Here is a 12895-nt window from a genome sequence, read left to right on the forward strand (position 1 = left end):
CTCATTCGCTTTGTGAAAGAGTTCAATTCCTACTGCACTGCAGGACAGGTGCTGAACTACACTGATGGACTGTAACTGAACATGAACCTCACAGAAGCTGTGGGTATCTTCACAAGGTTTACAAGATTCATCTGTAATTAGTGGATAGAAACTCAAACTCATCACTCAAATCTGTCTATAAAAACCAACCTCACAATAACAAATCAAGCCCTGCATCAGATGGTTACAATGCAAAAATGAGTAAGGCATAATTCCTCACTTACTTTGCTTATGATGTCATCAGAAAGAAGAATAAATGAAACAATAAACTTGAATGCTAAATTCCAAGGGCCTTTTAAGGTGTCCAAGCCAGGGTACTCAAGAAAGGAGTGATTAAATCTATGAGTTAAGAAGTTGAGGAGATAGCAGGTGGTGGCCATGCATACCTTTAATCCCAGCACTCAGGAGGCAGAGGCAGGCAGATCACTGAGGTTGAGGCTAGCTTGGTCTACAGAGGGAGTTCCAGGTCAGCCAGGGCTACACAGAGAAACTGTCTTGGAAAAAAAAGAAAAAAAAAAAAAAAAGGAAGGAAGGAGGAAGGAGTTCAGCAAGGCATCCTAGGATTCTAATGAACCTTGAAAGAGGAAGTAAATATAAGCAGGCAACAGGAAGAAGCATGAGACCCTACAGAGTCCCAGAAACTCCTCAACAGATCAGAGCAGGTATAAGGAGGCCAGAGATGGAGTCAGCAAGCTTCTGGAGGAACCACTTCCACTGGTCAGAAGAATACCCAAAGAGCTGTACTAGAAACAGATCCCTGACCCCTTACGTTGGCCAGGAAAGAAATAGTAATGTCATAGTATTTGAGTGTATAACAAACCGTAAAGCTTCCAACATATACTAATCTAAAAATTGATCACCCCAGGGCTCTTAGGGTGGCCTCAAACTAGCTATCCCCATGCCTCAGCCTTCCGAGTGGATAGTATTACAGGCAACTAGCTTAGAAAATGTTTTCGTCCCCTTGTGAAAGTGTTTTTATATTTTTGAAAAATTCCTTAAGATGTGCATGTATTGTCAAATTGTCTTCTGAAACATTCACATTTATACTGGGTTGCTCTCATCCTTGGTCAAAGATTCTTTTCACAGTGGCTTTAGTGAGGGCAGAGACACCCAATTTGTTAGGTGCTGAGAACAAGAGGCTGATCAACACCTGGCAACTCCAAGATTCAGGGAATGACATGGAAGGGCAGGAGGAAAGAATGTTAAGAACTGGGGGATGGGGAGAAGTGCTTTACAATGCCATCTTCTGGGCATGACATGGCTAGTGCACTCAGGAACTCACAGAAGCTGTGGGTATCTTCACAAGGTCAAACTAGCCAAAATTCCAGCATGTATGGATCGATAGTGTGCTCTCCAGGCTCTGCCCCTTAATGAGAAGCAATTGGCACTTGATGGATGCCGGGGGAGGGGGCATCACTCTCTTTTGAGGGTGCTCCCATTGGTAAGTTTCCTGTGCAACTATGTGGCTGGCCCCACGTCCATGCACAAAGGGGCAGTGCTAAAGGGACTCAATGGACTATTGAAAAAGAAAGAAGAAAAACAAAAAGACACATTAAGTTGAGAGAGGGCATGATGGGAGGAGATACAGGGTAGTTGGTTGAGAGAAATGGGAAAGTGGATACAATCATATTTCATTGAATGCAGGCACGAAATTCTTAAGAATAAAGAATAATTATAATTATAATTACAAGAATACATGCATGAAGAAAACATACATTTTTATCATACAATATTTTAGTACTATGCAATGTTAATATATTGTAATAATATATTATTCTACTAAAATACTTGAGAATTATTTCTTACAGAGTAAAATTAATACTCAGAGATGTATTATATTTTTCCCAAGAATTTATGTATCTTTAGTAGTACAACTGTTTAGCTGAGAGAAACAGCATTCCAAGCATAAACTACTTGAATATTTCCCATGTATTCTTACCTCCATAGTAGGTGGAGTCTTTCTTGTCCTTCTAATCCATGCTAGAATGAAAAACAACATTTCAATGTCTGTTTGCCATAATTTACCCAAATTAAACATGTTTTTTTTTTCTATTTTTTAAATGGGAAGCATATGTGGAGGTCAGAGGGTAACCTTTCAAAGTCAGTTCTCTGTGGCTTTTGGGGATGGAGCTCAGGTCATCAAGTTTTCCTGCTGAGCCATCTTACTGGCCATAGATAAACATTCTAGTCACTCATGCCTGTGAGATATTTTTGAACCTCTGGGATATACTGTTTTAAATACTGGAGCTTTGGCAAGGAACTCAGCAGATGAAATGCCTCAATCTACTTCAGCATATATACTGGGGAAGTGGGGAACAGGAAGTAAACACACAGATGTGTAATGTCAGGTGGTGATCTGTGCTGTGAAAATACTAGACTGCCAGGAGGATAGTTTCAGATCTCCAAAATCACAGCTCATAATCATCAGAAGTCAATTTAGTCTATTTATGGCATAAAGGACAAATCACAATAAAGTTCAAGGCAATGTCAAAATTATAATATTCTGGAAATCTGAATTTGCAATTGCCCAGTTTATCAAGGATTTAAAAGTTTTTATTACAGAAAATTTTCTTGTATGCTCTAGTAAGTAGCTGCCTTCAATGGCTAGAGAAAAGCAGCAGTGTTTACTCTAACTCTTAGGAGGCAGGCTGCGGAGGTGGAACACAGACATGGTTCAGCTGCCTCCAGAAAAGCTACAAAGCACTTCTACGTTCTAGAGTCAGACTTCCTGTGTTCTCCTTTCACCTCCATCAATTCCCAGCTATGGTGCCCTGGGCAACTCATTTAATTTTCAAAGTATCAGATTTTGATTCTGTAGCATGGAAATGAAAATGATAACTATATCGAATGATTGTTATGAAAGCTATATGATTTTTATATTTACATAGATATTCAACTCATTGTTTAGCATATAAACATATAAATTTTTCTTACTATTCAATTTTATTCAATACACCCATGTTTGTTTTTCTGTTTTGTTTTGTTTGAGGCAGGGTCTTACGATGTAGCTTTGGCTGGCTTGCAACTGGTTATATAGAAGAGGCTGGCCCTGAACTCACAGAGATCCTCTTGCCTCTGCCTTACAAGTATAAGATTAAAGGTGTGCAGCATCACAGCCAGCCTGTGAAAGGGTCATTTGAAGCCCAAAGGGGTGGAGACCCAGGTGTTGAGAAACACTGTTCAGAAAGGTAAACAACAGTTTTTCTAATTTTAGTTGATTCAATCTTCTCTATAAAACTGTGAAGTATCCTTATTTTATAGGGAAATTAGATAATTCTCCAGGTTTGAACATTACATAGTAATGATGGGATTCAAACCAGATCTGCTACCGCCCTTGGCTCTGAAACCACCATGCCTTCCTAAGCAGTCTGTCCACTTTGCAGCAGTCAAAGGGCACCAAAGCAGGAAGAGCACTATTGCAAGCCTGACCATGTCAGAAAGGACAAATCACCCACCCCACTCTATACATTGGGGAACTGAGACCCAGACAGACTATGCTTACATAATTATCAAGGAGCAGCTGGGAATTAAACGTGATGAATGGGCTGAAGTTAGAGCTTTACCAGTTGAGCAGACACCATTCTCTTCAAGTCAGCTGCCCAAATGCTTTTTATCATAGAAATAATAATGTCAGGATCTGCCTTTCTGCAAAGTCTAGTTTTGCATGGTCGTGTGTGTAGAAATGGACATTAAACTGTGGGTTAGAATTATTGCCCCTTTACTGTACTCTCCTGCACTGACCCCATATGTGCATCTCCAACAGGTTCATGTTCAGCATCCTCTTCTCCATTTCTGAACTTTTCTACTTCTGATTCTTTTCTGCATTCTTTTTACTATCTTTAGCTTCTAGTCATCCCATTTGAACCAAAACGTATATAGATTTTATATGTCTATAGGTTGTCAAGGTTAGAGCACACCAATGGGAAATTTATCTTTCTGTCATACAAATGCCTTGAGAAAGTAGGTACTTAGTACTTAGTGAATACACATATCTAACACACACACACACACACACACACACACACACACACTTACTTCACTGTAATAGTTCTTCTTGCCCATCAGAAAAAAGATGGCTTAGTAACATCAAAATCCCTCTATACCATCAAGGAAAAGAAGTGATTTACAACAAAATAAGTTATTTGCTGATTCCCCCAGGAAAGAGGTTGGATTTAAAATCATTCAGTATAAGTCCCATACCTTTAAAACGTTTCAGATAATTCTTCAGCTTTAATTCACATTAGAAACTTAGTTCAGAACAATCAACTAATTAGGACAGTGTTCAGCAGCTTTGAGACTCACACTAAATTCAATCTACTGCTTGTTTTTACATCTTTATGTGGCTTTTTAAAAAATGTCAAAAGATGCATATTGCATGGCATATGAAAATTATGAGCAACTTAAATTTTCACTGTCTATAAACATAAAATTTTATCAAAACACAGCCATGCAGATTTGTATCTGTGGCCACAGCAGCAGAATTGAGCAAGTGTAATAGCCCAAATGACCCACAAAGTCCAAAATAGCATCTGGTCCTTTAAAGAAAATGTGTGCTAACCCCTAGGGCTGTCATTTAGTATAGTCCGCTCAGCAACACATATACATCTAATGCAAACCACTACCAAAATGCCTAAAACAAACTGCATGGTTAGTATATAGTTTACTAATGATTACTGTATATTCTAGAGTCTATAGATACATACCAGTAGGCATGAGACTGTGATGAAAAAGTGCATAGTGGCATAATGCACTTTATGATCATAGGAAACACCACAAAATAACTGTTTGACTAGTAAATACACAAACTAGCATTTTCAGATTTCTTCCAAGATTGGATAAAGAAGTTTTAATAAACCCAAAGCATAAAAAACAAAACAAAAAAACCAAACTCTTGTCATTTTCATGGCAGGCAAGTACTCTATCACCAGGCTGCATGCACCCCTATTCCTCATTTTAAAGGGTTTTAATAAAGGTGAAGACATTGGAGAAAACTATTGCTTGTTTTACATCTTTAAAGGTTAGTTTTGAAGGAACATTTTATGACATGAAAATTATATAATTAAAATTTTCACTGTCTACAAATCATACTGCATTGAAACGGGTTTTCTGATGTTTATTGGTTTTAAGTTTAAAATATCCATTTGTAAACTTAAGAATGTAATAGAGGCCGGGTGATGGCGGCACACACTTTTAATTCCAGCACTCGGGACACAGAGGCAGGCGGATCTCTGTGAGTTCCAGACCAGCGTGGTCTATAAGAGCGAGTTGCAGGACAGCCTCCAAAGCCACAGAGAAACGCTATCTCCAAGCCCCCCTCCATAAAAAGAATGTAATAGAGCCTAGATGCTGAGTGTTGAGTGCCATCTAGTCACTGTCACAGTACATTGTTCTCTGAGGAAGGACCAGAGGCTTCCCTAGGTGTCATTTTAGAAGACCATTTAATGCTCTTTGCTTTAAGTGGATACATAAATGTTAACTGCTGCAATAACTTTGTATATTTGTGATTCTTCAAAAGCCAGATATGGAAACATCTTTAGATGATGGCTGATGGTACTACTGTTTGTTATGTATCCAGTAGAGACCACAGCTGGACATAGGCCATGTGATCATTCATTTTAACAATCAGACCTACCTCTTCAGCTACCACAGGTCACACAGAAAAAGAGGGGATGGAAAAAGCAAAAATACTGAAGCATGATTTTTAAATCTCAAAACAATCTAAACATAACTCTATCCAATTATGAATCATAAAATGTTCTTATCATTGGTAAAATGTCTGTAAGGTGAATTATGTGTTGGTCCTCTTTATAATGTTACTATTGTTTAAAGAGAATTCAGCAAAAGGACTGGACAGTGAAAACCCTAGGATCCCAGTAGTCTTTCATCAGTGCTCATTTGCATTCTCATCACTAATGCATGAACCTTAATATTCCCATTGGCACATACAAACCATATTGAGTATAAAGGTGAGCATGCAATTAGGGCTCCCATTAATGATGTAGAGAGGCTAAAAGAACAGAGAAGAATACTTCATGAGGGATACTTTCTTCAAATCTCTGCAGGCATCAAAATCCTTCTAGAAACACTGCCATCCATCTATGGTAAATTAGTATCCTACCACCAGGTTAGTAGGTAAGCAAAATCAAAAGTATAAAGATGTTAACACTTTGCACCCAAATATATAAACTTGAAAGAGATGTTTGCTTCACTCAAGGAAGAGACTCATAAAGTCTCATAATTAGAAAAAAAGAAAGATCTTCGTCAGTTCTTAAAGTTGGCACTTCATAAAAATAAATTAAGGTACACTTTATTCAAGTTTGAGAAATTCTTCAAAAGACATATTGTGAACGAGTCATTTTCTGGTAGCTGAACTTTATGTATATCTGACAGATATACAAGGATTATCTGGTGATCTTTAGGATTCAGAGTGGTTTCTTGAGTATGCAGCAAAAAATTGAAGCTTCTCCTAAAACTGCAAGGAACTGATACTGCCAATACGTCCCCAGGTGGGAAGAAGGCAGATTGTCGCCTGGCTGGCACCTTCATCACAGTCTCACAAGATCTTCGCTAGAGAACACAGCTAGGCTCTGCCTGGCCTCCTGACTCATGGAATTCTGGGGTAATATGAATATGCTGCTTGGAGTAGCTCAAGTTTGGTATTTACATACAGCAACACAAAACAGAGCAAGCTCATCAGCTGACTCTTGTATTGTTGTGCCTTACTCCATTGCAGAAATAGGACAACTTAGCAGCTTACAAATTGGGTAACTGAAGCTTCCATACAGAATTTGGGACAAGTATTTAGATAGACAGACATATGTCTTGATGTCTCTGGGTAAATACCTAGAATAATTTCTAAGCCTTGAGTAGGTATATTTATAAAGAACTGATAAATTATTTCCCAAAGCTGTTGTACTATTATTTTATATTCCAGCCAGCAATGTACAAAGGTTGAGGGAATTTACAATTTTGAAATATCAGTTCAATTTTCCACCCATTCTTAAATTCTAACATTTCTCAGTATCAAGCTGTCTTGATAAAGCAGGTTTACATTGTTTAATCTCCCAATCTTATTCTTGTTCAAAAAGTGTTTTAGGAATTCTAGGCTTATGACATGTTGATATAAATCAAGTCAGAATCAGCATATCAAGTTTTTAAAAGCTAGGTGTGTTACAGGGGTGTTTACTTGCCTCTGGATATGATGTTGACATCAGAGGTCGTCCTCTATCACTTCCTACATTAAAAAAAACACGTACCTGTTCGTGCATGCATACTCAGTGCATGTGTTAGGAGGTGTGTGTGTATGTGGAGGTCAGAAAACAGCTTGCATGAATTGGTTCTCTCTTTGTACCATGTGGGGTCAAGGGATTGAACTTAAGTTGTTGGACTTGGTGGCATGTGCCTTTTATCCACTGAACTATTCTCATAGGCCCTTCTGTATCTCATTTCTTAAGATGGGGTATCTCTCTGAACTTGGAACTCACTGATTAGTCAGGCCAGCTAGCTAGTAAGCCCTATTATGCTCCTGTCTCTGCTTTTCAGCACTGGGAACCCAAGTTCAGGCCTTCATGCTTGACTTGCTGAGCCACCTTCCCAGCCTTTGACTTTCTAATGTTAAAACAACCCATCATGCTAGAATAACTCCATATAGTCATCATGATCTAATACTTGGGGGTGGCTAGAATTTTGGGGATTAAATGAACAGTCCTACACATGCCACCAAGTGACCTTCCAGTCTCCATTTTGTTTTTATTTGGAACAGCTCTCATTAAGTAATCCAGCCTGGCCAGTATCACCATCTTCCCGATTAGACTATATACTGGGATTACAAGTATACCCAGCACAGTTGGCTCACCTTTCATATAGTGCAGGTTTAGGCTGCTGACACTGAATCAGTGACTTCTGTGTCTGTGCAGATGTGGGATCCTGGTCTGTGGTATTATCTCTCTATTGTTTCTGTTAGGATTGATAAAAAGGATAAACCTGGTTTCATAAAACTAGTACTGGCTACATTTTTAGAAAGAACATGTGATCCAAGGTGAGGAGAAAATTTTTTAAATGATCAGTGGAGTGTTCTCTAAATGCCAATTAGGTAAAACTGTTCATATAATTATCTTTTATATCATTCTGACAAGTTTTGCCTTTCGTGTGGTCTTTTTAGGCTTAAATTTATTTTAACTATTTACAGTTAGATTTAAACAAAAAGATGTTTGTAAATGTATATTTATAGCTCTATCTTGCATGATAACCAAAGGATTGAAGCAACCCAAGCCAAGTGTCCTTCTGTAGATGAATACATAAACTGTGACTATGTACAACTGGGTCCACAATTCACCCTGAGAAGGAAATGGAATTCTGATACGTGCTATGACATAGATAGCCATGAGCATGCTGTGCTAAGTGAAATAAATAAGTCAAACTCAAGGGAAAATTACAATCTGTAATACAGTGATGGGCAAGTCAGGACTCTACCCTAAAGAATCTTCAAGTCCAGGAGAGGGAGGAGGAAAGCAAACAGGAAATTTGATATAGTGTGTTAAGTGGTAGTGGAGGTCAGGAAGTCAGTGAAAACAACAAAAAAGTATCTAATTTGGGACTATGGGTTGACTAAGAGTGGGATCAGGAAAGGTTCCAAAGAGAATCAACATCTACCCCACACCTGAAGGTGTTACTGGAGTTACTAAAGGGGTAAGTTAAATGCAACATTATACAGAGAATTTAATAAAATATAATGAGTCAAAGAGCTGGGGCTGTAGCGTGCCATGTCCAAGACCTTAGGCTCAATCTTGACAACAGGAAAACAAAATGTGATTGACTTAGAAGACAGAGGAAAGTTCAAACCCTGCAGTGGCTGTTAGCTTTGGGAAGGAAGGTTTTAAGCAGTCTTGACTCAACAGGAGGAACCAGGAGTAGATGTAAATTTTCACTGTCTCATCTACCCACATCAGCTTTCCCACAATTCTACTGAAGGAATTTCTGTGCTCATCCAGTGTGGACCAGGACTTGCATACTTTCCCTTCTCAGGGGCTTTAAGCTGATACATGCTTTCTTTGGGATTGGATCTTTGGCATCACTACTGAAAAACCCTCTCATTTCCCTTGTCTCCCAGATCGACAACATGAATCCCTTTCTTCACCCTGCCTTTCTCTATAGGTATGGCTTAACTTTCTTTACAGATACTCCAAAGTCTACTGAACTATTTTTGTCAAGATTAGTACTGTCCTGTCTGATCTTAAGGCAAATGGTTAATCTTCAGGTTTCATGTGACAATGTGCATCACAGCTTCCTTCCAGATGACCTGCTTCCAGGATGTGAAATTTTTAGTTTTTCTCCTCATTTTGTCTCCATTGTTGTAACCCCAAGGGGTACAGGCTCTACTTCCCGTTTGCACTCCCTGGCTTTGTGATTTCATCCCACCTCACAGACTTAAGGCACCATTTGTTTGCTGGAAACTCCATTTTTATTTCCAATCTGGATATTTCCACTGAAATCTTTTTTTTTACACCCCCCCCCAGGGTTTCTCTGTGTAGTCTTGGTTATCCACCATCTCAGAGATCTGCCTGCCTCTGCCTCCCGAGTGCTGGAATTAATGGTATATGTTACCACAACCCTGCTCCACTGAATTCTTGACTCACAATTTCCCATTTCTAATTGGATGTTGAATGGGCTCCTCAAATTTACCACTTCCAAAGCTGGTTTCATTCCCCACTAATCTGTTGTTCCCATTACAGTTAGCAGCTACTGCATTTTCTCAGAGTGAGACCAGAAAGCTTGGTACCATAACTCACATTCTTTGTGTCCAATGTGTCAACAATTCCACTGGCTCTATGTTTACATTGTTCCAGAATGCAACTACTTCATCCCATTCCTGCTGTTAATCTGCTCCAAGTCACAATTATTCTTTGTGTTAATATTAGAAAACATTCTGACTCCAAGTTTTGATGACATTGTCCTTAGTTCTTCTAATTCGGAACCCAAATTGATTCTTTTATCTATAACTCAGCATGTGGCTACTCTCAAACTTCTCAGTGGCTTCCAAATTTACTGGAAGAGAAGACTCTCCTTGCAATAGCCCACAATCAGCATTCACTTAACACTCTAAACTTATCTCCCATAGCTTTCTCTAGCCTCTATTCTGGTCAAATTGGCTTCCTTGGCATTCCTTAATCACTGGAGCAGGTCTTTGCCTCAGGGCCTTTGTACTTGCTTTAGTATCACCCTCTCTCATTATGGCAGAGACAGATCTTTCTTTAGTCTTTTGCAAAACAAAACAAAACCAAAAACAAACAAACCAGCAAGGTTCTTTCTGAATACTAATTAAAATTGCAAAAGCTTTCAAAGTACTCTATTTGTCCCTTGCCCGTTTCATTTTCTATGGTCATTAGCATATTATGTAGTTTAGTGCTTAATCTAGTTTAGTTTGTCTTTCTCCCACTCCTGAATATATGCTCTAGGAAGTCAATAGCTTCCTAGATAAATGAATGAAAGCCACACTATTTATTTAATCCTTATTGGATGATAGCAGGCAACTGGTAGGTACCATTATTTTAATATTAACAATTAAAAACATCAACTTTTTCGTCTGGATTGAAAACAGGCTCATTTGGTGTTGGTATCAATGACTACCCCCCCATACATAGTGTTGTATATATTTGTTAATATTTTCATGGCACAAAGTACTTATTCTTTTTTTTATTTTTTATTTTTTTCAAAGTACTTATTCTTTACACTTAATTGATGTGTGCCACTGTAAAAGTGCTTGTGTTTCAGTATTTGGCTGATTTATATTTTTGAAGAATATGCCCCATGGGGATAGTATGCTGAATTACTAGATCAGGACAGAGTCGTAAAAAGCATTAAAACTTCATTCCAATTCTCTGAAAGTCTCAAAGGCTGAAAAACTGGCCATTACCTATTTGTTTATTTATAACTTAATTTATTTCTATAAACATTTTAATTCTATACTATTATTGGGAAAATGACAAAATAGGCTCATAAGAAGGCACAAGCATTACTTGAGATTTGCAAATGTAGGCAATCTGGGAAAATAAAGCTCAATTGCTCCTTCTAGAAGTTGCCAACTTAGAGACTGCATTTCACAAGAAAACAAGCTCAGTTTTTTAGCCCTAATGTTCTAATAGTTAGTAAGCAGAAACGGGTATCACTGCAATGGTATTTATAGGCACATGTTAACATAAGTGGGACACAATACTTATGGTCACCACATGGAAGCTACCATGTTATGACCACTAAGAAGCCAGTGTTCTATATGTACAAAGCTGTGTAATCCAGCAATTGATCTAAACTTACTAGACCTTAGATGCTCTATAGATGAAAAATATAGTATCTGAATTACAGGATTGCTGTTATGATCAAACATGATAATGACTATAGGGAAAGGGCATACATACCACAGGTAACACTTGGCAAGTATTAAGCAAAGTAGAAACAGATGTGGGTATTTTAGTTTTTATTTTTACTGTTGTGTGTGCATGTCTGTGCACATATGCACACACGCGCGCGCGCGCGCGTGTGTGTGTGTGTGTGTGTGTGTGTGTGTGTGTGCATTTACTTATACAGGCCAGAGAAGGACACTGGGTATTCAATTACTATCTGCTTTATTTTTTTGAAACAGTTCCTCACTGAATATGGAGCTAGCTATTGGCAGCAGACACCAGTGATCCTCTGGTCTCCACTCCAGACAGCACTGGAGTTACAGGTGCACAGGCAGCTGCACTCAGCTTTTTATGTGGCATCTCAGGTCCACCTGTTCTTTTATATGAAAAAAAAAATGTTTTTGAGGCAGGGTCTCACACAATAGCCCAGACTAGCCTAAAATTTACTATGTAGCCCTACTGGCCTTGAGGTTGAGACAATTTCCCTGCTTCAGTTCCTATGTGCTAAGATCACAGGCAAGAGCTACTATATGTTACTTTCTATTTCAACTTCTGTCTTCAGCTAAGGTTCAGTTATCCATCCTTCATTTAAGAGGAAATCAGGTACCAGGGTCCTTGTGAGTTAAATACTCCAAAGAGCCTCTAATGTAAGTGTTCTCCACAAGTCACAAAGGAGAAAATGAAGACCCAAAATATGTTACTCTCCTAAGTTCAAGAGTTAGTGAATGATGGACAAAGAACTCTAGCCTGGGGACTGTGCAGGTGCAAGTACAAGGCATGAGTCTACTCCTTGAGTCTTACACAGTAGGAGCTTTGTCTGCCTGTCTCACCATAACCCCAGTCCTGATGGAGCTTCACAACTCTTGGTGCCAGACGTGCACTCCCATAAATTGTTACCTTTAAAAATTGCAAATAAATGCAATGCTCTAGAAATAAAGTTTTAAAGTGTTTCCGTGGAGAAATAACTGTGTACACTAACTAATTTTATAGATCATTGAGTGCTTTGCCTTTTAGAACATACTATTGGAGGTAAACACTTACCTTCCCACTCTGTTGGGATGTCTCCTGCTTCATAGTCTAGCTCTTTTCTGTTTGCTGCTTCTACAATTCTTTTCTCTCGAATAGTCTGTCCTGTAAGATCAAGTGAACATTGACATGAGCCTACACCATGAGAGGTTCTATCTTTTCTTTTTATCATTGCATACCATTTTAGATGCAAAATTATTAAATTTCGGGAAAAAGAATAAATTTTGCTTAGAGTTATATTGTGAAGGAAGTTCCTAAACTGTGGCAAGTTTTAAATACTTTCTAGCATTGTATAAGAAATTAACTTTTATAGAACAAATCTAGATTCTATTTAAAGAGAGCAACCAACTAGTCCTGCAAGATATTAACAACTAAAAAAGATACTGATAAAGTGTCTGATTCTTAAAACTCACTGTATATAAGAGTCACTAGCT

General features: G+C 38.4%; 1 protein-coding gene across 1 annotated transcript in view; it reads right to left on the reverse strand.

Annotated features, from left to right (window-relative positions):
- The window catches only part of Ndufaf2 (NADH:ubiquinone oxidoreductase complex assembly factor 2), a 107797-nt gene that overhangs the window by 31515 nt on the left and 63387 nt on the right, over window positions 1-12895 (reverse strand). The window contains exons 2-3 of the mRNA XM_027401512.2: window positions 12477-12566; window positions 1979-2019 (exon numbers count right to left, since the gene is read on the reverse strand). Of these exons, the coding sequence (XP_027257313.1) occupies window positions 1979-2019; window positions 12477-12566 (131 nt within the window). The remainder of the gene's footprint in view (window positions 1-1978; window positions 2020-12476; window positions 12567-12895) is intronic.

This window comes from Cricetulus griseus, chromosome 2 (assembly GCF_003668045.3).
Source record: "Cricetulus griseus strain 17A/GY chromosome 2, alternate assembly CriGri-PICRH-1.0, whole genome shotgun sequence".
Taxonomy (NCBI): domain Eukaryota; kingdom Metazoa; phylum Chordata; class Mammalia; order Rodentia; family Cricetidae; genus Cricetulus; species Cricetulus griseus.